The sequence below is a fragment of the Etheostoma cragini genome, chromosome 7 (genome assembly GCF_013103735.1).
Source record: "Etheostoma cragini isolate CJK2018 chromosome 7, CSU_Ecrag_1.0, whole genome shotgun sequence".
NCBI lineage: Eukaryota > Metazoa > Chordata > Actinopteri > Perciformes > Percidae > Etheostoma > Etheostoma cragini.
In genome coordinates, this window is record NC_048413.1 from 16,656,180 (window position 1) to 16,682,915 (window position 26,736).

The 26,736-nt window shown below is 40.9% G+C and overlaps 1 protein-coding gene across 9 annotated transcripts in view; it reads left to right on the forward strand.

Moving 5' to 3' along the window:
- Window positions 1–26,736, forward strand: part of rerea (arginine-glutamic acid dipeptide (RE) repeats a) — a 128,067-nt gene that overhangs the window by 94,655 nt on the left and 6,676 nt on the right. For all 9 annotated transcript variants that reach the window (XM_034878008.1, XM_034878009.1, XM_034878007.1 and 6 more), the window contains 10 exons: window positions 2,123–2,171; window positions 3,007–3,131; window positions 5,184–5,283; window positions 6,002–6,100; window positions 14,208–14,288; window positions 24,895–25,057; window positions 25,179–25,271; window positions 25,832–26,031; window positions 26,276–26,437; window positions 26,531–26,644. In XM_034878008.1, coding sequence (XP_034733899.1) covers window positions 2,123–2,171; window positions 3,007–3,131; window positions 5,184–5,283; window positions 6,002–6,100; window positions 14,208–14,288; window positions 24,895–25,057; window positions 25,179–25,271; window positions 25,832–26,031; window positions 26,276–26,437; window positions 26,531–26,644 — 1,186 coding nt within the window. The remainder of the gene's footprint in view (window positions 1–2,122; window positions 2,172–3,006; window positions 3,132–5,183; window positions 5,284–6,001; window positions 6,101–14,207; window positions 14,289–24,894; window positions 25,058–25,178; window positions 25,272–25,831; window positions 26,032–26,275; window positions 26,438–26,530; window positions 26,645–26,736) is intronic.

Here is a 26,736-nt window from a genome sequence, read left to right on the forward strand (position 1 = left end):
ATGTGATTGGCTGCTTAGAAATTAAGTGTTAACGAGCAGTTGGACAGGTGTATCTAATAAAGTGGCCGGTGAGTGTATGTATATATATGTATGTGTGTGTGTGTGCGTGTGTATGTGTGGTAAAAGAGGAGTGCCTTGGTTTCTTTCTGGATGTCTAAGGTTGTAATTATTTGGCAAGACTGTTTGCTTATGCTGAGTTATATCCAAACCTCTTTGTATAACAACTGGGCATGTTTTACATGGTTCATTGTGCTATGCAATTGGCTTTTGGTATGCTTATATGAAAAAAAGAAAGAAACATTATTACAAGAAGTCAGTATTAAAATTAATAACCTTTTAGAAGATGATTTTTCTTTCTTATTTACATTTTAGAGTCAGAAAAGAAAAGACTGGGCTTCTGAGACATTCTTTTTCCAGATTTGTCTGCATGAAAAAAACTATGAACATGGATACTTTGCTGGACATATTAGTATTACTAACCTAGCCCTAATTATCATCACATGCTTGTCAGTACTTTGCTTGTTCTGTTTCTGTTTAAGTATACCTGCAGTCTTTATGGAAACTCCTGAGAGCTTCCTGCTGCGATCCATCTTTATTCGGCCTCCTCTCTCAGGACCTTTGCAGCATTCCATCTGAATGTCAACCGTCTGCTCTTAGGATTTTCCTGAGTAAAACTGGGCTGTCTTCAGATGCAGTTCTTATTCTGGTGCACAGGTCCTCATTTGTCATCCTTACGGCCTCCTGCCAAACGGACCTGGCCGACTGCACATTGTCAGTAACACGTTTGTAGAACTTCTTCTCAGCAGAAACACGGACCAGATTCCCATTCTCTTAGTAGACTACAAGCAGACATTTGTTTGTTATAAACATTCAGCATTGTAGATATAAAGTACATTTGTAGTAAGTATTTGCCTTGCACATTCTGTGTGTTTGTAAAAAATCAGGATAATGTATTTCTTTGTTTCAAGCTTTATTCATCTCTAATAAATCCAAATAAATAGTAGTTACTAGAAAATAACTATTTTCTAATAAAACTTTCAGTAAAAAAATGGCACAATAAACACTGCTTAACATAGCATTTGAGTGTAAGGAAACCTTTCAAATCTAATATGAAGTGCTGATGATGCAGGAAACGACATTTAGTTTGTCTTATCTGCTGAGAATAAAAATGAAAATAAGTATGTTGACATTCTGGAGCAGCAGACTGTCCTGTCAGTCCTTTTGGCCTGTGCGTATAACCATCTGTGCCAGTGCTTCTGTCAGCCATAGTTCATAACAGTATGGATTACTCCTCTAATCGCTCTGTCTTGGCTAAGAGGAGGTGGAGGTCTGTTTAAGAAGGGGAAAGGGGAGTTGGGTCAAATATGTACCCGTCATAGTGTTTTGTGGTTGGAGGACTGTAAAGAGACCGGAGGGCTGTGGCCTCCCCGGTTTCCGCCAGGTCTCCGTGATGGAGTGCAAGCTTTTCTGGGTGCGAATCACATTGACAGATTCTGGGCCACCCCACGCTCGGGTGTATGAAAATTGGTGCTGTTACCTAGGCAACAGGGGGAAAGGCTTTTCAAAAGGAACATCTTGTCATTTTCTTTAATCCACTGCAGCTGGAGATTCGGAACACTATTATTAAATTGCAGTTGCTATGGCTACCAACATTTGTACCAGCAGCCGTTTCAGAGGCGGTCTCCCTGCATATCCAGAGCGCCCCCCCCCCCCTACACACCCTCCTCCTTTTAGGGGAATCTTTTTTTATTGCTACATTCTGTAAATGGGCTCCGCTCAGCTTGCTATGCAGTAGCAGTTGACCAGGATTATTTCAGGAGGATATATTCTCCTGAAATCTTTGTGTTTTTCAGAATAAAATACTATGTACTTTTCTCACATAAAGAGTACGGACCTCGTCCCCCTTGAACTGTAATTAATATTGTCCAGGTCATGAATGGATAGTTTATTTATATTTTGTTTTGAAGCTTCAGTCAGTTAAGCTACCCAGTTGTGACTTTGTAGTTTGGGCAGTTGTTTAGCTGATTCAACAGGCACAGTGCCGATAGGTTTCTTTCAGCTATCTTTGAAATGTTGCCAAGTAAATATTCTGATTCAATCTGCTCTCTTTGTCTCATCTCAGGCGACTAAACAGCACACAAGGGGAAATCCGAGTGGGACCCAGTCACCAAGTAAGTCATTGTACAGCTCACAACACCCAGCTGGTGACTTGAGAGATTTCTCTTGTGATGGTAAAAGTTTTCCACATTTGAAACAGCATGCCCTCTCTTTGTTAAACAATTGTCTTGTATGTGTCATTACCGATTACCTCAAATATGCCATTTAGTCTGATGTTAGCCTCATGGTATCACATGTCATTTAAGATGAAGGAACATAACAACAACTTGCCATTCGGCTTTACCACAATTTCTCCCAAACAAAGTTGAGGAGAGTTTTGCCTGCAATGCTGTTCTCACTAGATGGATAATTGTTTAAAATGCAGCACATCAAAAACTTTATTTTTAAATAAAAATACAACAATACAATTTTATCACGCATCGATGCCAGTTTGTGGAATCAAGGTCCGTTAAATTCAACATGTCCAATTTAAATCGGAGTTTGCATTAAGTTTTCATGATAATTGAAAGTAAAATTTGCATCTGCTAGCCCATGCTGTTGTGAAACTTGCCTGTAGCTTTGTGTAATTACTGTTTATGCTATATATATATATATATATATATATATATATATATATATATATATATATATAAACTTGCTGTCAGTACGTTGGTTATGTTACCACCAAATGTATGTAAACACTTTATTTAAAATAACCTGAGTGCTGCAGGTCTGTGTTGTGTTAAGATATTGAATTATTGTGGCTGTAACTTGTCCCTGCTGTCCCCACCCAATCACTCGGTGAAAAGTTGATGACAGGGGGTTGCGAGCTGATATTTTTTTTTAAGCATGATTGCTATTTGTAGTGTGACACCATCTGTCCCTCTCCTTCTCCCTGGACCTAATTAGGCCAAGCTCCCTGAGCTGCAGCCTTTCCCCTCTCCTGGTGGCCAGGCCGTGACCGAGAACGAGGAGTTGGTCTGGATGCCAGGGGTCAATGACTGTGATCTTCTAATGTACCTCAGAGCCGCAAGGTGAGCCCAAAGAAAGGCAGGAGTACAACAAAACTCTCACCAGTGAAGTTAAATATGTAACCCCAAACTGCCTTTGAAAACTTTGCTTTCACTGTATTTGATGCAGGAATATCAAGGTATCAAATACTCATCATTAGTAGAAATAAAAGCACCTACAGGACACCAGCGGCGTCCCCTCTCCACCATTAACCTGTTTCTGTACCCAAAATCAGTCAACCCAATGTCTGCAAATTTGAGTTATCTCAAGAGTGGTATATTAATGTCACTTAATGCTACTTAATGGTACACTTTATCAGGTGTTGTGTCATGAGAATAAAATCATGTTCCCTGAGAAGTTTTTGCAGTGAAAGTGATGTGTTAATGGGTTTCAGTGTTATCTTGTAATCAGGGGCCAACATGTAATTAATCACAATCTGTCACTGTGACAGCGTTGTAGAAATTACATCAAAATCTATATTTATCGGATTTGTTTTCATAGAACCAACTTTACATAGACCCATATTAACTTGTTAAATGTCAAAGCCCTGCTCATTAAAAAATGTTTAAAGAATTTTCAGGCAATATCATATGTGCTTTTTTTTTTTAAAGACAACAAAACATTGTTTCATTGCCTCCTACGTTTACAAGAAATACAATTTACTGCAGTGTGAGCATGGAGAAGAACCCTAGATTATTATATTATTATAATTATTTTATTATTTCAACTGCTACTTTTTAATTTTTCCATTTTATTGATCAAACACTTGATCTATTAAACTGAGAAAATCATTTTCTGGCAGCCCAAGGTGACGTCATTAAAGGTTTTGTTCGACCAACAGTCCAAAACCCCAAATTATTAAATTCTATCATGTAGACTAGATGTGTCAAACTCAAGGCCTGGGGGCCAAATCCGGCCCCTTGCGAATTTTGATCTGGCCCGCATTTCAGTTTACGTTCACAGCAAATTTTGGCCTCCCTAGTTGTGCACCACACCAAAAGTATCATGAAACTAATTTTTATACCGTGATTATGCAACACTGCCTGGCAGAATTTGAAGGTTTTCCAACTTTAAGACTGACGATTCCCCGCAGAAGCAGAGAGTTTTTCTTACTATTCAGGCTGTGAAATGGTCAGTCGGCTAGGTGGGAGCTGCTTTTAAAAATTGATTGTTTTTTTTCATGACTTGCTAAATTCTACTATGGCTAAGAAACCTTTTTGCTGACTTTTTATGGTTTTATGTTGAGCAAACTGTATGATTTGTTATATAAAAGCATCTGGGTGTCCAGATAGCTCAGTTGGTAGAGCAGGCCCCCATATATAGAGGTTTACTCCTCAATGCAGCAGGCCCGGGTTTGACTCCAACCTGCGGTCCTTTGCTGCGTGTCATTCTCCCTCTCTCCCCTTTCATTTCTTCAGCTGTTCTGTTAATAAAGGCCTAAAAATGCCCACATTTAATTTCAATGGACTCAAATATTCATGTCAATGAACTCAACATGTTTGGCCCTTATTTTGATAATCATTTCCAGTGTGGCCCTTTTTGAAACCCCTGATGTAGACGACCTGGAAATGCAGCATATTTTGAAATTTGAGAATCTGGAAGCATTAAATGTTTGTCATTTTTACTCTAAAAATGACAGTCAATCAATTATCCAAATGGTTGTCGATTAGTTTTCTGTCAAAGGACTGCTCACGTAACAGACTAATGTTGCATTTCTACTCCAGTCATTACCAAACCTGCTAGTTTACGTTTATAAAGAACACATTTGAAACATGACTTGCTTTTCCTGAACTCATCTAATTTTAATTGAATGAAGTTATGTGAGTATACATTGTTGTCAGTACTATCAGTTTATCAGTGTACATGAACAATGCCATTTGTATTTACTTGACAGCGTTTTTAAAGTTTGGTAAATGAGGGGATTATCTGTGAAGTAACCCCTTTTTATAGACACCTGTTTCCTCTGTGTCCGTGAGACATGATTTATTTTTAAATACCTACATGGACATTACAGTTAGATAAGGGTTATGTAAAGAGCTCTGTTTTAATGTTGAGTTCATGTGTTGTGTCCGCAGGAGTATGGCTGCCTTTGCAGGGATGTGCGACGGAGGCTCAACAGAAGACGGGTGTTTAGCAGCCTCTCGAGATGACACTACATTAAATGCACTTAACACTGTAAGCAGCTACACAACATGTCTTAACACTAGAAAACAAATGAGCATGTTATAGAAAAAAACTGAAAATGTTAAGTTTGAATTTCAGGGATTCCACTGTTATTTTAGCTATAATGCAGCTCTGCATTGAAGGGTAATGATAAGACCCCTGTGCCAGTAGAGTAGCCCCCTGTAGTAAACCCAGCCTCAGAGGCTTAGAATGCATAATGCGTAATGAGAGATTTGTCTGTCACATTGACAATGAATACAGAGGAATCAAGCACAAGAAAGAGACTAGAATCATCATAAACAGGGCATTTATATTCTGACTCTATAAACTGGAAAATTAACATAGCCGGCAGGTCATTGTCTCTTGACCTTCGCCTCTATTTGCAATTCCAATGAGTAATGCTTGTTTATTTTCAGAGGAAGAGCTCTAGTGCTGCCTGTTTCACCCAATTGAATGTGACACAGGGCTTAAAGCTGCACGGTGATTGCCTTTGTCACTGCGTTGTTGATTTTTAGGCTGGTTCTTGAATCTTTGCACTCACTGATGCTCTAGATCTCGAGTTAAAGGTTCAGCCCCTCCTGGATGTGAAATCTATTGTAATATAAATCAGCTCAATGTAATGTCAGTACAGCTCAGTAAGTCCCTATTGTCACTGCAGAGAACCTTAGTAAATGTTAATGTAATTATATTTTAGAATTATAAGCTGATATTTTGTTGTGATTGTCCTCAGCTTCACGAGAGCAGCTACGATGCAGGAAAAGCTCTCCAGCGGCTGGTGAAGAAGCCTGTACCCAAACTGATAGAGAAGTGCTGGTCTGAGGATGAAGTGGTAAGAGAACCTTTCTTTTTAATTAAATGCATTGTAAAATATATCTTAAGTAATTGTTTGAAGGACACAAGTTCACAAGAAATTAATTTATTGGATATGTTTTTTGTGCGGAGACATGCTGTCTGTCAGAGCTTGGTTTGTGTCTTTAGAGGGGGATGTTGAGAAAGACAGTTAAAACAGGACTTTTGGCCCAGTCTCACAAGACATCAGTAAAAACACTTGTCAGTTTCCAGCTTTTCCAAGGCCCAAGAGCAGCTGCATCCTGTTTATCACCCACAGAATACATTTTGAGTGTGGAAGTCTGACAAGGGAGAAGAATTGAGGGCTGGTAATCTCCATTTGAATTTAGATCTGAATTTCACCGCAGCTGTTGAAGGGCTGGAATCAGAAAATGGCAGCCCTTCTCCCTGATCAAATAGCACATCACTAACAGGTAGAAGGGAGGAATGAAAGTGCTGGATTAACACCACATCAAAACGACTGAGAACTGCAGCATTGGCATTCATGCTTTATGACACACTGCACTGCGTGTTTGTACACACTCCCTTTTAAGGATATCACTACTGACGGATCTGGCTGAAGATCTTAGAACATTACAAGGCTCCATCACTGAAATGCTTCTGTGTTAGTTTTTCCACCTCCTCCATTAATCATCCTTTTTCCACTTTTATATTGTTTGGTAAAGCTGAAGCTTGGCATTCTTTTATTGAGCTTTAAACCCAGCATCTCGGATCCAGTGTGGAAGTTAATGGGTCTATTTGTTTTGTAATTGAGCGTGGTGAGCACATTTGAATAAAGCTAGAGCTCATGCCAGGACCATAGCGAATCGCAACAGATTAAGTCGGGCATCCTTTTGGGGACTACTTATGAGTTTGTCTTTTTTTATGCATGCACCAAGCCTAACGGCTGTGTGAAGATGATCAGAGAGGGAGCCAGGCATGTTGATGGGAGGCTTTAATTGCCACACTCCTCCACAGCAGGTGTGCCACAGACCACTTGTCAAAGAAGCACAGTAGGGGCTCTACAGTAGAAGCTGTAAATAAATAACCCAATTCATGTACTAAGGCTCCGTCCTCATTGCAGTGGCCCGGGTTCAAGTCTGATCTGTGTCATGTCATCCCCAATCTCTCACCCCCCTTTCCTGTCTTAACTGAACTGTCTTGTCAAATAAAGGCCGAAAAACAACCTTTATGATCAAAGAAATGAGGTTTGCCTAAATCTTAGGCAAACTATAGTTGTTAACAAGCAATCATCGTGTTATTACAATATTGTTTTACTCAAAGACGATAACATTGAATTATTGCCTAGTCCTGGGCCCATTTAATTAATTCTGTAAGCTGGGTCAAGGCAACTCAATCCCCATTTCCACAGAGGAGTTTCATCAAGTTCAGACCGCATTATGTAACTGAAGTGGAGGAGCTGTCTGAGTTCGGTACACTGCGTTAGTTTTTTTTCAGTTGTGGGTGTGTTTTGTATCTGCGGGTGGAGGCGGTCAGCAGCCTTTAGTACTCAACTTGCCCCACAGTGTCCACAGCCTAGAGAAGCGACTTGTCTCTGGTCAGCCAAGGACAGGGCTTAAAGTGATCTGATCCCCAGTTGTGCCTTTTCAGCCTTGCCGCCTTGAGGGACAGGTGTAAATGTAGCTCCAACCTTGACACTCAGCCCTGCTGCTCTTAATTTATTTATCACCCCTTCCTGCTTCCGTCTCCCCTTCCGTCTTTTCCCCTGCAGGACTAGCTTCATTATTCCTGCCCCCACCCCCCGCATTCTTTTAGAGCTGTGAATAAAAGTGACAGTGGGGGCCTCTGAAATGACAGAATCAGCCTGTATGCAGGGTCGCTTGTCACCCTCCCCTTCCCCCTTTGACTTCTCTTGCCCCCACCCAACACCAACCCACCTCTCTTCTCTCTGTCTGCAGCTGCTGCCATATAGCACATAATGCTGAGCCTTGTCTCAACTCCTTACAAATATTTATAATTTCTCCCCAAACAACCCCCACAGAAAGATAAGCCCACTGCCATGATTTGTAAACTGCGTCATTACTGCGGTGGAGGAAGTGACAACGTTGCAAATGGGAGTGTTTGTTTCCTTTTTATTGTCTTCTCACAGACACAGAAAATAATTTCACTTCAACCTCTACGAAATGATCTTTCACTCTGAGATTATAAGCACAACCTGCAGAAATTTTCACAATTCATCACCGTGATCTGAGCACCACTCAAACCGCTTGATGCATCAGAAAGTGATAACTATAGATTACATCAAAGAAATTAATAATTCACCAGAATATCAACTGCACAGTCTAACCTTCTTATATCTGTTGAATGATTTTACCACAAAGAAAAGGAAAACATTTAATTTGTTTTTATGGCAGACTGTCAGACGTGGAATAGTCCTCTGCGTTTTGTAAAGTCTGAGAGAGGCAATCCCACTGTACCACTTATTTGTTTGTGTGCGTGTTTCATCAAAAGCCAAATCAATTCTCACTGCCCACACAGAACTCTCTTCCTATCCTTTGGATTGTGCTATTGACTTAACGGCAAAAATAAACTGGTTTTAAACGGGAACACTTTAAGTGAAAAGCACACATGTTGCCATTAAATGTTTCTCCGCTGATACCTTATGAGGAATTAGCAATAATGTTACAACACTGAGTATTTAATAACCACTTGTTGAACAGCATGAAACCACAAATAGCTGATAGGATATCATTTTTAACAGTGGGAACAACTTCTGCTTTTTAGATAATAAATAATCCTGTTATAGGTTGTTTTAGTTGTCTCTTGGGATGCAGCTGGCCACCACTGACACTTTCCGGGTAACTACGGACACATTTCACATTAAAATGCATGCACACGTTCCATGTTATGAAATAAAGTTATGGCTCAAAGATTGGCGAATCCCTAAAGTGGGGAATCCAGTTTTGTTCATATTGAGGATGTGATTATTTATTAGTTGGAAAAACAGCATTGGAAAAACAAGAAGCTACACAGAACACAGGCATCACTTTTATTGCATTATTATTTTTTACCCTTTATTCTTTATGAAAATCATTTATTCATTATTTATTCTATAGTTGTAAAATGTGTTATAATATACAGATGTCACTATTAACCTAATCACCCACCTCTGTTTCCACTACCTGGACTCTCTTTGACAGTATTATGACAGGATTATGAGTGTCAGAAAGTTTTTGTTTTTATATTATATGTAGTCTCCAACACATCAAAGCCCTTCCGTGTCTAGTTATAATTATGAAAATAGTAAAACATACAGTATATTAAGTTCAATAAGTTAATAAACTGTGAAAAAAAAACATTTAAAAAATACACATATACATTTAAATATAACGTATATACTTATACAACAAACACACATCTACACATATCTAGTATCTTACATTAATATTAGACCTTAAATTCTCACCTAGCCTCAGATGCATTGCTTTTGTCTGTTGTATAGCAACCTTAAGCTATAATTTTATTCTAAAAGTTGTTTGGCTAAATTGCGTCTCAATAAAATCCAAAGTACAGTCTGTATTATGTCATCTGTACCTGCAGACTTGGTGAAGGTCCTCAAAGGATTCTTGCCCTCTCCCACTTGATGTAATGAAATTATCTCTGCACATGAAGCTACTGTCATTCCTGACTGAAATAAGTGGTGCTAATAATGCATCGGCCAACAGGAGGTGCCATATAAACAACAAGAAGCAGCAGCAGTCGTGCTGTGTGTCGCCGTGTCAGAGACAGAGAGGCTGATCTATGGCTGCTGTGGGGCGGCAGGTCTATTCCTCAGCCAGCTTCACTGTGCCGCAGCTTATCTCCGGCTGCGTCTTCAGCTGATTGATGACTGGAGCAGGCAGCCGATAGCACTGTGTGCGGTAGGGTCTTGAAGAATATGAGGGAAGGGAGAGAGTAGTGGCCCCCCAGTGGATGAAGACAAGCCTACAGACAGAAGACACACTGCCAAACCAGAAACACCACAGGCGGATAAAATTCAACATGCCCTGCTGCAGGCTGTGGATTATTTTTAGTTAGATGAGCAGCTTTACTTTAGTGGTTCTTGTCTGCAGAGGGAGCTCTGTGTCCTACAAGATTTAGTGTCAACAGTGCATTTTATCACCCTTATGGTACAGTGCCAGCAATGCTTTTTAGGGTTGTTTAGTAACTAAATAGCAGGCAGGATGGGTGTGTGCTGGAATTTCCTGTCACCTTTTGTTTCCAGTTCAAGCAAAAGGAAGCAGAAGACGTTACTTTGCCTGCTAAGAGTTGGCAGAATATCTCTATGTTTCTTTGCTAAATGTAAAAACAGGACAGCAAGTATTTTCTCGGTTTTAGTTTGTTTAAGAAGGGTTTCTATTCAAAGGGTATTTCTTTATGAATATCTACATAGATTTTTCTAAACATAGATTGTATGTATAGCATCAGTGCAAAGAGGATGTGGGTAGTCTAGCGTCTATCAATGCAGTCTCCCCCTCTCTTCGTCAAGCATGTTGTGATTTCCTCTCTGCACACCGTGGCCAATCTCAGAGGATATTTTGTAACAGACAGCCATGTTTGTTTTTTTCCTCTTTGGTTTTGGCTCACTGACTGCATTGTATTAAACCTTCACTTGGGTTTATACATTGCAGGCTTTGAATGGTCAGCTTTTAACAACAAGTCAAGTATAATGACTCCATAACAAGTCAACGTGGGTTTGTTTGCTGTTGGACAATCTTACATCAGTGTTTTCGTGGAATAACATTTAGCAGGAATTATGTTCCATGTGTGAGTCTGCCACCCTGTTGGTCATAATGATACCATCTTTGTGTATATGTCTGCATTATCTTTACCAGTTTTACAGCTCTCAACAATTAACTCTCAAGCAGGAAGTGCGCACACAAACAATGGCCTATTGAATCTTTTTTTTAAACATTCTCCTCCTCCTTTTATATGTCTCCTCTCCAACCTCACAATAGTGCTCTGTTAGTCTCCGAGGGGAAACTTGGGGCGGGTGAAAAGCGCCAGCTCTCTGGAACACACTAGCAGAGAGAAGCCTGTTTCTACACAGCGGTTGGCCATTTGGTAGCGCTTCCACCCAGCTGCCCCTCCTTCTCCTCTCTCTCTCTCTCTCTCTCTCTGTGGCTCGCTTTCTCTGGCCCCATCAGCCCCTCCTCCACCGCTGTGTTGCCAAGCAACTCAGGGCTGGAGCAATCGGAGCAGGGGCAGAGCGATTCAGGGAGCAGATTGGCGGATGATTTATTAGCTGGGCTGGAGAGCAGTGAGCTCAGGCAGCTGAAATGGAGCCTTAAACTGGAGCCGACGTGCAGAGAGGGGAGGAGGGGGGAGCCAGCAAGAGAAAGAAAACAGAAGGGAGGAGGGAGAGGGGGGAGGAAAGAGGGAGTATGCACACAGCTCCTCTATGGAGACGGACAGAGAGACTGTAAATATTACAGTTTGGGAGCATAATTAAGGTGACATAATTAGGACAGACACACAGGCAGCACGGGCAGGTCTAACTATTGATTAGTCTTGCTATAGTACTACAATGCAGGAAATCTCAATCCAAACGTCTTTCCTGGTGTGTTGTCTCAGTGGTAAAACCCAACTCAATTTGGTCAGCTGAATCCCCCTTTGTCTTAAAAAATCAAAGACCTACTTCTTCTGAGAGTACTTACTCACCTTTAATGCTCTTTCTTACTCTCTATATCTCTCCATCCAAAGTCATTTTTGAGGCACTTAGGTCACTTCAGCCTTGTGACACTTGTGTCAGGTGGAACACGGAGAATAGAGGCACTGCTTCTGCCTTTGACAAAAACATCTGCCAAATTAATAAATGTAACAGATTTTTATCACTGCAGGTCCACAGCCTCAGGTAAAGACATAGCACTCTCATCTTATTTCTGCTAAAGAGAAAATAAACAGATTATTGAAATATATATATCCTACCTCATCCTCAGGACTAACTCTGCTTCAGAATTATTTAAATGTTCTTGCGTCCTCTTAAATTTTTTTGTTTCCACAAATATTTTTGAATCTTGAATTTCAACTGAATATTTGCTTAGTTTTGTCATTGCCTGTCAAACAAATCCTGTCATGTTGATCTTCTAAATCTCTGCAGTGGTGTTCCACAGGTCATATGTAGCTCTGATGAAATTTGACTGACAGGCCAAATGGTAATCTGCTCTTAACCCTCGAGTGGTTGGAGATGGGTTTCAAATGTTGGGGAGCGGGGGGGGGGGGATGATGCTTGTGTTGGAGACGGCTCCATCTACTGGCTAATCAACAGCTACACCTTCGGTCTGATTAATGCAAATTAGCTGCTGTCTCATGTCACTGATGAGGATGGTCTCTATTTGTTCAACTGTCAGTTCTTTTACATCTAGCTTTTGATCCTCTTATGTATGATTATTTTGTCTGATGTAACTCAGACCTTGTACGTAACAATATTTTGTTCTTCACAATGTTCTTCACGCTGTTAAACTCATGGCTATTGAGTTTCTCTCCGTAATGGAGATAAATACAGCCCTTCATTCCTGGTGTTGAGATAGGTCTGTCCTTCTTGCCTGTAATTTTCACTCCTAAAACACAGTTGTGTTTTGCAGCTGGCTGTGTTACTTCTGTAAATTTGGCCTTTGTTACACACCAAAAATCTGGGTATGTAAACAATCTGTGGTTACATAACATACAGTCCATGGCTTGGAAAATGAACTCCTGACACTCAGGAGAGCCTCCATGTCTGGTTTTCCTTCTCACTTGTCTCGTTCCACCATGTCCAAGAGCTTTCTCCACACAAATTGTATCAACCTGCCTCCCCTCTCAGGCTGGCAGCTAGTTGAGTTTGTGCCTCTGTGTCCGTGTGCGTGCTTACCCCAAAGCTCTAAATGCATTTAAAGGACTGCTGTCATTTCTTTTTCAGTAAAGTAGGCAGCTTTGGTGTAGTTTTAGTACAAACAGTGGCCTGGCTTTTCCTTTGTGGGGGTGAGACATTAAGCCTGTTGGTGCAGTGTCTAAAGGACCGAGAATAGGCTGAAATGAGCGCCGTGCTGAACACTAACATGAGGCAAAGAACTCCACTCCAGGTTTTCCAGCCTGCTGCGAACCAGAGGCTCTCTTGCAGAAAGATCACATGTAAAGCCTTCCCCTTTGTAGTGGAAGAGCAGAGAGTGACAAGCTATTTCTTGCTTGTAAAAGAAAAGGGGAAAAACAAGCAGTGTACCGTCAGAGACAGTGTGGATTTGCCCCCAAATTTTTCCTTTACCTGTGGCTGGACGTAGAGATTTGTGCCGTGCTCCTTGAGGACTTTTTCCTGCTTTTTGCTGGAGTTACTTGGTTGAAACGCTTGGCTGAGATCACTGAGGAACAGGGCTCGCCTCTGGAACAAGAAAGTAAATCTGTTGGTTGTCTGCTTCGCTGGTCATGAATGTTTTCAGCCTCTGCTTTTAATGGCTCGCGGTCTGTGGTTCTTAACAGAGAAGAAATATATTTAGGTTGTTCAGCTTTTCGGTATTTATATGTTTTTCAGATGTTTCTGTGCTCATTGAGGTGGAGTGGTATGTTCACATTGAGTTTACCTGTCAGATTAAATCTGATGTTATGATGTAGCAATATCTGTCATCATGTCGTCCATCTCCATTCACTCAGTTAAGGGTACATTTGTCAATTTTAGATGGTTAATTTTAAATGTTTTTAAACAATTGTCAAAATGTAGAGATCGAAATAGAAACTGTCCACCATGCACATCATGCAAGTTCAGGCTTTGACTTTAAACTTTTCTTTAACAACACAATTAACATGCATACTATGAAGTATTTTTTCAAACTAGATTATATATATATTTTTAATTTTGTTTTCTCTCCACATGAAAAGAAAATCTGAGCTTCTTACCCTGCCTTACATGTCATTTCCTCTCTCATTTTGCTTTGACATAGCTGTGTTTTTTCCGGACTTGAAACAGCAACAGGGATTTGTAGATACACATCAAAACCTCCCCAACCACAGACGAGCGAAAATAAAACAATGTTTTTTGTCATGGTGTTAGCCTGTAGCTGTATGTGGTCGCAGTTAAACTGACTTCACAGATACTAACTGGTTTTCTCTCCTTCTCTTTCTCTGTAAAATAATTACAGAAGCGCTTCATCAAAGGGTTGAGACAATTCGGCAAAAACTTCTTCAGGATCCGGAAAGAGCTGCTGCCCAACAAAGAAACGGTAAGATCATCTAATTCTCTCTAGACTGTTGAACTTTTTCAGCTTGTGGCATTTGTTTTATAGTAATGAAACATATAAAATGTGTTACATGTGGCTCCTACCTAATGGAAAGCGTGAGCAATATTTAACATTTTTTGTGTGATAATTTGAGCTTGGCTGTTTTTTAACCACAGGCCTTATTGATGAGAAGTACGTGCTGTCTGCCAACAACTGTGTGGAGAATTTTAAGACTTTCCTTCAGGTTGTCTGAAAAATAAAAACATTGTTATACCTGAGAAGACAAAAGGTTAAATGTGCTTTACGGATTGCCACTGGAACTTTACTACTGACACAATAAACATTAATTAGCACCTTTTGTTACCAAGTAGTAAACAAGTTGTGCAGATGTGATGGGAGCCACTGTATATAGCACATCTCATGTCGGAAGAGCAGCTTGCTTTATCTCATGTTTTGCTAAAGTGTTACAGCAGCACTTGCGATTTTTTAAAACATTTTCAACAACTTTTAGAGTAGACACAGCATAGTTCCTTCCACAAGGATTAAAAAGCAGGTTACGATGGGAGCCTCTTTAAGTGAACATCAAAAAATCTGTAATAGTTGTGTTTTTTTAAAGGAAACTATTTCATTTAGAGTCTCAGTTTGGTGAATTGAAGTTGAATGATAGAGACAGAACATGTCTTTCTTTTAAATGCCAAATTCATTATTTTTATCACATAAATTAGAGTTTTTTTTCAAATGATCATAGCTGAAAATACAGGCTCCTTTGTTTGCTGACATTTTGCTGGTGTCAACAGTCCTTCAACAAGATTTGTAGGCACCCAAAAGTGAAAGTAGGTTAAAAATGTGTATTTTGAATTTGGCTTTTGAATTCATTATTGTGGCTTTAAGTATGTAATGTGTGTTATGGCATTTTACCTTATCTTTCGTGGTAAGATTACTAACAACATTTTAATTAAAGGAAACAAATTGATTCTATATCTGCCAGGCTTTGAGGAACTGTTGTAATGGGGTGTTTGTGTACACGGTCAGAAGGATGTCAGAATTTCCTTTCTCTGTGTGTGGGTGTGCGCATGCGTCAATGTGTAAATCAGTATTGCACATAACTTGTTTCATGGTACAAAGGGACTAACAATGATAAACAACCCTTAAACTAATGTGATCATTATGTTGAAACAAAACATAGCAACCAGATAGACTTTGTGTTGTTCTTCTTTAAGATGACTTTTACTATAATGTAAAAATAATCTATATCTGCACAAGGCAAATTGATTTTTTTTAATGTGTGTCTCGACTATAAAGGGAACATGCTGTACATGTGCATTTGCTTCAAAGTCCTCCACACTTTTGACTTAGTTGCTAAATTATTCTTAGATATGCATTTTGATTCATAAAGCAGTGCAGACCTTGCTGTTTCTGTGAGGCTGCTTCCGCCACATAGCTGATGCAGACATCAAAGGAAATCAATGGTGTTTGTCATACTTTTCAACACGACATATCCTTCCTAGGATATGTCAGCCCTGCTTCTTACAGGCCCTACATATCATGTCATATGTTTTTTCTCAACAACTCTTTAGTCTCAACTCCTTTGTGCTACATTTTGTATTTCTCAAAACCAATTTAGACCTTTTGAGTAAGAGATTAAAGTATACAAACTGAGGTTTCTTCAATTATGTTTACTGGTTTAGAAATGTACGACTAGTCCAGTTGATTGGCTATAAAGGAGGTATTAATGTATTTCAACCTGGAGGGGGAGTCTTCTTGGCAGGAGAGGTAATAGACCTCCAGGATCTAGGCCTGCCACCACCACCGAGCAGAGAGAGATTAATTTCCCTCTCCAAATGGAAAATAAACTGCCCTTTAAACATGTGAAAATGACTGGGAGGATAGCAACGACCGGAGGAGAAGGGGTGAGGTGGGACGTTTGCTCAATATAGCCACTGAAAAACCTGGGTTGTCACACAGGAAAAAATAAACTATTTGCTTATGATTGAACTTACTTTTGAGCTGTAAGACTGAAGTTGAGCAAGTGCCAGTCAATACCCAGAGAAAATGTGGGTATGGACAAAATATTGGGTATTGGAGTGACGTATTTCTGTCATTCCACTTGCATGCAAAGCCATCGAAAAAGAATAATTTTGCCGAAATGAGGGTGTTCCTGCCCTGGGTCCTGGCCGGACAGCTGTTGTTGAGCCGGAGTGCAGAGCGTAAAGCCCTTGAGTTGATATTCAGAGGTCCAGTACAGTGTGTCTGCCTCACACCGTTCCTCCCACTAGCCCATATTAGCTCAAACACCTAGTGCCAAGGGTAAGCACCCAGCCCTGTGTAAACACACCAGGCCTGACTAGCACTCAGGAATGCTTTATATAAAGTCACATAAAGGCCCAGAGGGGGAAGTGGGTGTGTCGTCTTGACCGTCTGCAACTAGCTTTGCTGCTGCCACCATTTCCTTCACTACAGTGAGGACGTCATGAAACGTGAGTTAGCAGCTTCCTCTAATATGCTGAAATGGCAGATCCCAGATAACTCTACTCCTGATATTTTGATTGGAGTGTTGTGGTTATGTGGTTAATGTGGTTTTAGGGGAAATCAACTCACAGTATTTACTGAACAGATTTGTATCAACTACAGCTCTGTTTGGTGTCGTACAGATACAATTGACAGTTGAAAATTTGATCAAATTAAATGGTTTTGCTAATTTCCGTACATGACTCAACCCAAACCATTTCATTGGTGGAAAAAGGTACTGCAGTTAACTTTAAAATTAAATGCACTGAAGCTTTAAATGTGCAAATAAGAACATAACTAGAACTTGATTATTTTAGGGACAAGGATATTTTCAGTGATAACTCAAAATATGCATCACTGAGTAAAAAAACAAAAAAATTAACTCATGGCTAAAACTGTATTCAGTACAGCTTGCGTCTTTGTTTTCTACGAGAGAAATTATAAATTGCATGACAATTCAAGTCATTTATTTACCTGTATCAGTTACATATCAGTGTTCTATGCATTTATTAATCATAAATATGTTTCACAATAGAACATAAGGCAACCATAATCTAATAAACTAGAAAAACAATGGAAAATATTTTATAAGCATAAAACAAAAGCTTGGTGTGTATGTGTGAATGTTTATCTGTTCCGTTTTCCCTCAAGGCTCCATTCCTGCATCCTGTTTAGTTTGTTCTCTTGTGGCTGCTCTCCTTTACTCTACTTTTGAATATTTAAAGTTCATACAGTATTTCGGCACAGAATTCGCATTAGCACCGACATAGTTAAATAATTGTATTTTAGTGTTAGAAAAGCTAACAAAGGTGAAACCTCATTGTGTTTTGACAAGTGTCCTCAGAGAGCAAATAGTTTGATTACAACAGCTGGGCAAGTAGCATCAGTTGAAACATTTATTTGGAATAATATAACTTAAAGGTGCCCTGCCACACAAAACCGTTTTTACTTACATTTTTTGAAGTATGTTAAGTCCATATGTGTCTGTGTTATGTAGGGAATGTAAAAGTGAACTGCTACCTCCTCTGACAGTTCTAGTCACTGAAAAAAAATGAGCGGAGAAATTAGGCTAATTACAAAAGCTGGTAGGTCTGATTTCACGTTGCCTGAGCTCATTACTAGTCATGAGCTTGCCCAGTTGTGCTGGGTAAAGGATGCTGATAGCCAGGCTCTCATTGGCTAGCTGTTAGCCAATCAGAGTCAAGCAGCTTAGCTTGTTGAATATTAATGAGAACTGGCACAAATCGAGCTGAGTCTTCTTGCAGGCTTTCTACACTCACCTAAAGGATTATAAGGAACACGTGTTCAATTTCTCATTAATGCAATTATCTAATCAACCAATCACATGTTAGTTGCTTCAATGCCTTTAGGGATGTGGTCCTGGTCGAGACAATCTCCTGAACTCCAAACTGAATGTCAGAATGGGCAAGAAAGGTGATTTAAGCAATTTTGAGCGTGGCATGGTTGTTGGTGCCAGACTTGCCGGTCTGAGTATTTCACAATCTGCTCAGTTACTGGGATTTTCACGCACAGCCATTTCTAGGGTTTATAAAGAATGGTGTGAAAAGGGAAAAACATCCAGTATGCGGCAGTCCTGTGGGCAAAAATGCCTTGTTGATGCTAGAGGTCACAGGAGAATGGGCCTACTGATTCAAGCTGATAGAAGAGCAACTTTGACTGAAATAACCACTTGTTACAACCGAGGTGTGCAGCAAAGCATTTATGAAGCCCCAACACGCACAACCTTGGGCTACAACAGCAGAAGACCCAGCAGGTACCACTCATCTTCACTACAAATAGGAAGAAGAGGCTACCATTTGCAAGAGCTCACCAAAATTGGACAGTTGAAGACTGGAAAAAGGTTGCCTGGTCTGATGAGTCTCGATTTCTGTTGAGACATTCAGATTGTAGAGTCAGAATTTGGCATACACAGAATGAGAACATGGATCCATCATGCCTTGTTACCACTGTGCAGGCTGCTGGTGGTGTAATGGTGTGGGAGATGTTTCCTTGGCACATTCCTTAGTGCCAATTGGGCATCGTTTAAATGCCACGGCCTACCTGAGCATTGTTTCTGACCATGTCCATCCCTTTATGGCCACCATATACCCATCCTCTGATAACTACTTCCAGCAGGATAATGCACCATGTCACAAAGCTCGAATCATTTCAAATTGGTTTCTTGAACATGACAATGAGTTCACTGTACTAAAATGGCCCCCACAGTCACCAGATCTCAACCCAATAGAGCATCTTTGGGATGTGGTGGAACGGGAGCTTCGTACCCTGGATGTGCATCCCACAAATCTCCATCAACTGCAAGATCCTATCCTATCAATATGGGCCAACATTTCTAAAGAATGCTTTCAGCAACTTGTTGAATCAATGCAACGTAGATTTAAGGCAGTTCTGAAGGGCAATATGGGGTCAAACACAGTATCAGTATGGTGTTCCTAATAATCCTATAGGTGAGTGCATATCACGCTAGAATGGCTTGAAACAAGGTAACCAAGGCATTTTTTTCACTAATAATTGTTAGAGTCCATGGTAGAACATTTCGAAGGGCACCTATAAATTCCCAGTTTGTGTTTGTTGTTAGCTATTGATTGTGGCAGGTGACAAAACAGTACAGGCCAAAAAGGTCACCGTAACTATAGAGCATGTCATAATTTTAAAGGCATATACTACAAACAGTGCCCTGCTTGTCTCCGCACTCAGATCAACCAGGAGGTGATGTGCTGAGCGGCTCTTATAGCATCTTGTTCTCTGGAAGAAAAGAGAGCACTCTGCCTCCCCAGGCTCTGTCATTTACAGGACGGCCAACAGGAGAACAGTGTTCTCAACACAACCTCCCAGCAGATGTTTGCCCTGGTACAATCTGTACAAATGTCAAATGAATTCATTGCCATCTCCTTAGCTCAGCATCCAGAACCTTGGGGATGACTGTGATTATAAATACTTTGGTTCAAACACTAATTAAACCAGCTCCAAACTACAGGGGCTTGGTCCAGTTGGCAGCAGCTGTCAGTAGTGTGACAGAACAGCTTTCGTGTTTGGTAAATGATATAACTTCTTTAGGCATTGAAATTGCTGTCGGCTGACGGAAGCTCAACCAGCACATATTGATGTTCTTTTAGCAGACCGCAGGCAATTTAACGCAGCAGAGTGTGGGCAAAATCTTTTTTTCCGCCTAATAGATGGAGCACTGAGAGCCAGAGCGAGCCAGAGCTCCCTGTGTAATTGAGTTCTTTGGGAAGCTTCATGTTGTGGTTTTTGGGGACTAGCGTATCAGCAGAACACGCAGGATCGACCCTCCAGCAAAAAAGCACTGTTGCCATCCAATCTGCTTTCATAGACAAAAGCGCTTACAGCAGGAAAAACACTAAGAGTGCTGATTCTTCAGCATGTGCATCCCTGACCTGTGAAAGCAGAGCTTATTCAGTCATTCTCCAGCAGAAAGGCGCTTCGCAGCAGGGATTGGCTGTCTATTTAACCGCCTTTCACATGCACCCTGCTACCTCACCGAAGGTCCTTTTACTATTCACTCACCAAAGTCTAACGAAAGAGAAAATTGTTTTAAGTTCACCTGGTACCATGTCATTTTGCAGGGTGTTTTTTTTAAATAATTTTATCTTCATATTATGTGACAAGTTCCTAGTGAACTGAAGTAATAGAGAATTATTCTTATGTAGTCTGTATCCCATGAATATAAATCAATTTAAGAAACATTAATAGGAATACCGTCAAAAGACTCAAATTAAATAAACATTTAATTTTTTTCTTGTAAAAGTGCCCTGCAGGCATTACAAATACACTTGCTGCTAAACCACAGCGTTTACAAAATTACCCCCTACAGTTGCAGTCAGCATGAAGATGATAAAAAAGTCAAGCGCCACTCACTGAAACGATGCATTGTACAACCTCTCATGGGTGATGAAAAATACCAAGTCCAGGGGTCAAGCACATATATAATTAAACCCTCGTTTGATTTAGCTCAGAGAAATACATCCCCCTTCACCTCACCGAAATGAATCAGCAAGCAGTCCAGCTGCAGAGTGTGGAGGAAGCAGGAGGAGCACAGTTTCATGCTGCACTAATGGATGTTTACACAACTCACTATCAGCCACCAGAACCCAGAAATCACATGCTCCCTGCGCACTGCCTTGAGTTTTTTTGGCAGAGATTTTTATTTGCTGAATGTTTTTTTTTTTTAGGGTTGCGGTTGGTTTCAATGTCGATTGTCCATTGTTATTCTCGGCTGGCTCTTTATTCCTCCCTCTCGGCTCTCCTCCACACTCGGCCCTCCCCCTTTTCAGCTCTCCCCTGTTCTCTCCTCCTTCCCCTGCTCTTGCCAGTAACGGCCTTAACCGTTTGGCTTCATGTCAAAGCAGGGGCCTTTTGTGGCTCTGTCACAAATCTGCCAGGAAAAACAGAAACCATCTGTTCAGGCCTGGAACTGAGAGGGGATGAGGGTGTAAATACACAAGTTTAGCCCTTACCCTCAGCCCTGCCCACGCACGCAAGACCACCGAGTCGAGTGGAAGATACCCTGCACTCCCACCCACAATTAAACTGTACTCTACAGAGGTTTAATGGCTAACCTTATTTAGTCTTTTAAGATGGTTTACAACTCTGTCACTGACTAAAAAACCTGTTGACTTCTGTTACAAATTTATTTGAATGATCATTTTTGCATATTCATTAATATATAAAACAGTTTCTGTGCCAGCAAAGGGCTTGTATACAATATTTCAGATATTACTCTAAAGAGCTCAGATTAGTTCTAAATTAATTTATGCTAATTAAGCAATTGTTAAGTGTCAAGAAAACATTGCATACTCTTACATAAACTCTATATCCATCTCTTTCTCTCACAAACACACACACACACACACACACACACACGTATGCACGCGTAAATAGACAACCATTTTAAGTGGCAATAACCAGAATGGAAGCCCTGAGTGTCGTGATAGGAGGGTAAGCCCTTTCCTTGTCGGATAATCCACTGGCCAGAAAGCTCCTGCAGATGGAAGCAGTCTAAAAGGTCTAATAATACTGAGCTTATGTTGTCACTATCTCATGTACTGTGGAGCAGCAGCACACTCTGTACCGCTCTGCAATGATTTTAGTGGACTGGGGGGAAATTATGGTGCATAGGCCGGGGCCAATCTAGATTTCTATTTCAAGCATTTCCATGAATTTTAGCAGCTACCTGTGAACTGTTTTAGATGCAAGTTAATGGAATGGTTTCTGTTTTACTTTCATCGTAATTTTATAAAGAAATGGTGACTTTACTCAAAAGCCTCAAATAGTACAAAACAAACTCGCTGGCTAAACACCCAATTATAGAGAAAGGAACACAAGGTAATGAAGGTTTAGTGTGCTAGGCTATATGGCAGCATGACATAGTGACTTTGATGGGGAAAAGTACACCGTGTGAGAGATTGGACGTATGTGAATTTAGGGGGATACAATTCGACGTTCAGGCGGGCTGAGAGAGAGGTAATCTGTCAATCTCCCTTTGACACTAAATTACAGCACAAAGCCCCTCTCAACCACATGTCATGTTAATGTTTAACTGCACTCCCAGACATCATGTACTGTATAACTCCACTACACATTGAAAGTTTTGCCTGTGATGTCTTACGTACATCAATCCTTCCTTTATCAATGTAACTGGATTCAAAATTTGTATTCATGAACTGTAAAGATAAAAAATATCAAACATTACAAAGAGTTACCCTTTTTGCAGTATCCACATTTCTTCTTGGATTTTTTTTTGTTACCAGGAATAACCTTTCAACTCAATAAATTAACTCAAATTTGACAAATCTGCTTCTTTGTTTTCCCTTTTCCATTCACACCCGGCTGCACCAGCTCATCAGTGCACCTGTTAATTCTTGTTCAAAAGCCCAAGTTAATGTTTTCATTAGCCCCTGCCTAATGTAATGGTACTTGACACAGTGTAAGTGATGGAGAGGCAGGGTGACCTTTCCCTGTGTCTGCCAAGCTGTTGAGGCCGTGTAGTTGTCAGCCTGCAGCGAGGCGCTGCTGAGAACAGTCATTAAGCATAGAGCAAAGCCAGCGCTCGGCACCACTCAACACTTTTGATCTGCACATTTCAATTAGATTTCACTTCAGGAAGCCTGCCTTTCCTTAGTTAGCACCTGCGCCCTGCCTCCTGAACTGGCCGGCCAGGTTGAAGAGGGAGGCACACAGGAAACGACCAGAAAGTTCTGTTTGCAGCCTGAAATGGATGCACAAACACATGGCAACATAAAACATAAGAGTTTTTTGGTGATCGTCATTAGCTGCTCTGTCCTTGGCATGGACATAAACAATATTTTAAAGACTAAATATTTCAGAGGTTTCCTCCTTTATCCAACAGTTTTTTTGTATTTTAAAGGAGTGCTTCTGATTTGTCTCTGCTGAGCTTCTACATATGGTTCCAAGTACTCCCCAAACAGTCTTAAGGTCTTAAAAAACCCTAGCACAAACAGTGGGCTTGGGATAGTTTGACTCTGGAGCACTGGCTTTGCCATAACATGACATAGTACCTTAATTTACCCTGAAATTTGAGAAGGTTTCATTTAGCTCAGACCCCCTCAGTGAATGTTCCAGCACTGCTTTGGCTGATAAGACTGAGTCCTACAGCCACTGGTAGATATGGATTCCCCCTAAAAGCCACATGAAGGGAGGTTTTATTAAACAAGAATAAGCCCACTGAGGAGGCTAATCAAGCAATGATTGAGAAGGACTTCTTAATGTCAGATACTCACAAGACTTGTTGAAGCAATAATGAAGCAGACACTGGCCCATCCCTAACCTGTTTTCTCAAAGTAAACAAAAAGCCATCTAACTTCTAGTAGTTTTAAATTTTATAAGATAAGAAATTAAAGCTGTCGTTACCTTTAAGTGTCCATTAAAATCAGCCTATTATACCATTATAAAAATCGCTGTCTTTATTAGTTTTATTTTCTCTTATTGTTAAAATAGGATTGAGTAAGAAGCTTTTTTTTTGCCATTTACTACTTTCCACCACTTCATCATATCCTTTCCTGCCTGTTTTTTTGTTATGGAACATTTTGATAGAACATGTTAAGCTGTAGCTGAAAAGCGGTTTATGTATTTTAGAAAGCAATGCACAGACTAATATATTTCAAGTTTCTCAGCTGAAGCGAAGAAGGAAAACAATCGATAGCCATTAAACCCGCGGAGCTTTGTTGCACAGCAGTTTAACAGACCTCAGACAGTAAACGGGTGCCCTCTGGGCCGTAAAGATTACAGGTGACTTACTGCTGAGCCAACAATCACATCACACCTTCATGAATATGTTACAGAGTCAGTGAAGGACCACTAACAAGGAAGAGTTCATGGAGAGGGAGGAAAGGGCCCCTGGAAACTATATAATTGTGCCGGACTCCTGTTGCCAATTTTTAAGGCTCGTGTATTATGAGTGTGGCCGGAAAGCCGCAGTTAATATGCACAGGCTGCCTCAGCAAAGTGCTTTCTGATCCATGATTGCATGTGTCAATGTTTCAGTTGGGTATTGATTTCCTGGCGGCCTTTTGTACACTGGATTTATCAGCCTCGCTTGCTGGCAAGCGCACTCCTTCAAATGTTTGATTAAAGTTCAATTGACTCTTCCAGTGAAGGGGCGAGGAGCCATTTCACTCCCTATTTGTAGCGCCAAAGCTCCGCCTGACATGTTCTTTTGTTCCTATTCAAGCTCCTGCCACCCAGGCAGCCACCAATGCACTGATCCTAATATCGCTGCATTCAGTGTGCCTCCTGCCTAATCCTGGGACAGACAGGGCCACAGCATAAACATACCCAGCCAGCTATAAATCCTGGCATGGACTCACCAACTCCATGGCCTTTCACTGTGAAATACCTTGCTGCCTGCTAATCACTATTTTCATCACATATTTTGTTCAACCTAAATGCAGATATTTCAGTAAATTTTGTCCAATTTTTCAAAAACTTACCTCTTTGCGGTAAAAAGTGATGCCTCTCCCTCTTTGTTACTCCGGTTTGTGTTCTTGTGATATATTTGCCCTTTTTTAACCCACCAATTTGTTTTGTTGGTTTATTTCAGGGAGAGCTGATTACCTTCTACTACTATTGGAAGAAGACCCCCGAGGCAGCGAGTTGTCGAGCCCACCGCAGACACCGCCGCCAGCCCGTCTTCCGACGCATTAAGACGCGAACCGCTTCAACTCCTGTCAACACTCCCTCACGCCCCCCCTCAAGCGAGTTCTGTACGTATATCTGATGCCTTCGATGGCAGGCAGAGAGGAAAGGGGGAGACATGATCTGGTGTACTCTGGTGTTCAAGCAATGTACGTGAAGTGTTTTTTTCTTTCTCCCTCTTTCTTCCAGTGGACCTCAGCTCAGCCAGTGAAGATGACTTTGACAGTGAAGACAGTGAACAGGAGCTGAAGGGCTACGCCTGCCGTCACTGTTTCACTACCAGTAAGAGACCACGTTCCACATTTACAGACTGACACTCATACTGGTCATGTGGACTTGCTTGGCTATTCCTGTCTTGATTAGGATCAGTGTGAGCCTAAACAACACAGCGCTGTGTGACAGATGGGCATCAGAAGATGTCAGGACTAATTTGATCAAATCAGACATGAGCCCACAGCTCGTTCACTCTCTCCACCTAATTATCTTTCCTTTCCTTTTACACAGCTGGCTCCCAGTACCGGGGTCCCATCTAATCACACTTAGGTTATATTATACCCAACTAGAGGGGCTAATAACTTTGGTTTTATAGTGTTAACCAATATAGACCTTGTAAGCTCCTTTCTAAAAAGTATTTATGCAACGGAGGACAGATTCATACATTATCACTGATTCATCTTCTGCTTAAAAATAATATTTATCTACTTTTATCTACTAAACTACAAAGCTACATTCTGACATGTTCTATATTCAACAATATTACTGTACTTCTGTGATAATTTCTGTGTGTGTGCCTCCCACTGCCAGTGAGAGTTTATTTCACAACTGTAAATGGCTTTCCTCAGCCTCTAAGGACTGGCACCACGGGGGCCGGGAGAACATCTTGCTGTGCACAGACTGCCGTATTCACTTCAAGAAGTACGGTGAGCTGCCCCCCATTGAGAAGCCCGTGGACCCGCCACCATTTATGTTCAAACCTGTCAAAGAAGAAGAGGATGGACTCAGTGGGAAGCATAGCATGAGGACCCGACGGAACCGAGGCTCGGTACGCACACACTTATCTATCCCTTTATTTTCACCTTTTAGGACCCGTAGCCTCAGAGTTATCCCTGAAGCCAGACTCCAAAGCAATAAGCTTATCATATCTAGACAGTTAGCACAGGGACATCTTTGACATGCATTGCTTTATACACTTGGTGTATGTCGATCTTAATTTCTTCTATCCAAATTATGTGGAGCCCTAATATTAGTCATGATTCCTGTTTACTCATGTTTCATGTTTTTATCAGATGTCAACGCTACGTAGTGGTCGTAAGAAGCAGACAGCCAGTCCTGATGGCAGAGCCTCGCCTACCAATGAGGATCTGCGCTCCAGTGGACGTACCTCTCCCAGCGCAGCAAGTACTGACAGCACTGACAGCAAGACAGACTCCATGAAGAAGCCCAGCAAGGTGAACACAGCATAGACTGCTTGAAACTTTGTTTTTCTATGCACGTATCTCTGTGAAATGTACCTTAATGTCTCTGTTGCTTTTGCGCTACAGAAGATTAAAGAGGAGGTTCCTTCACCTATGAAGAGTGCCAAACGGCAGCGAGAGAAGGGAGCCTCAGACACAGAGGAGCCTGAGAGGGCCAGTGCCAAAAAGTCCAAGACACAAGTGAGTCTTTGGTCTTTGTTTGGCTGTTCGGTTGTGTTTCAATGGAATGCATATACTTGGTTTTATGATACTCATGCTTCTCTCTCCTCTGT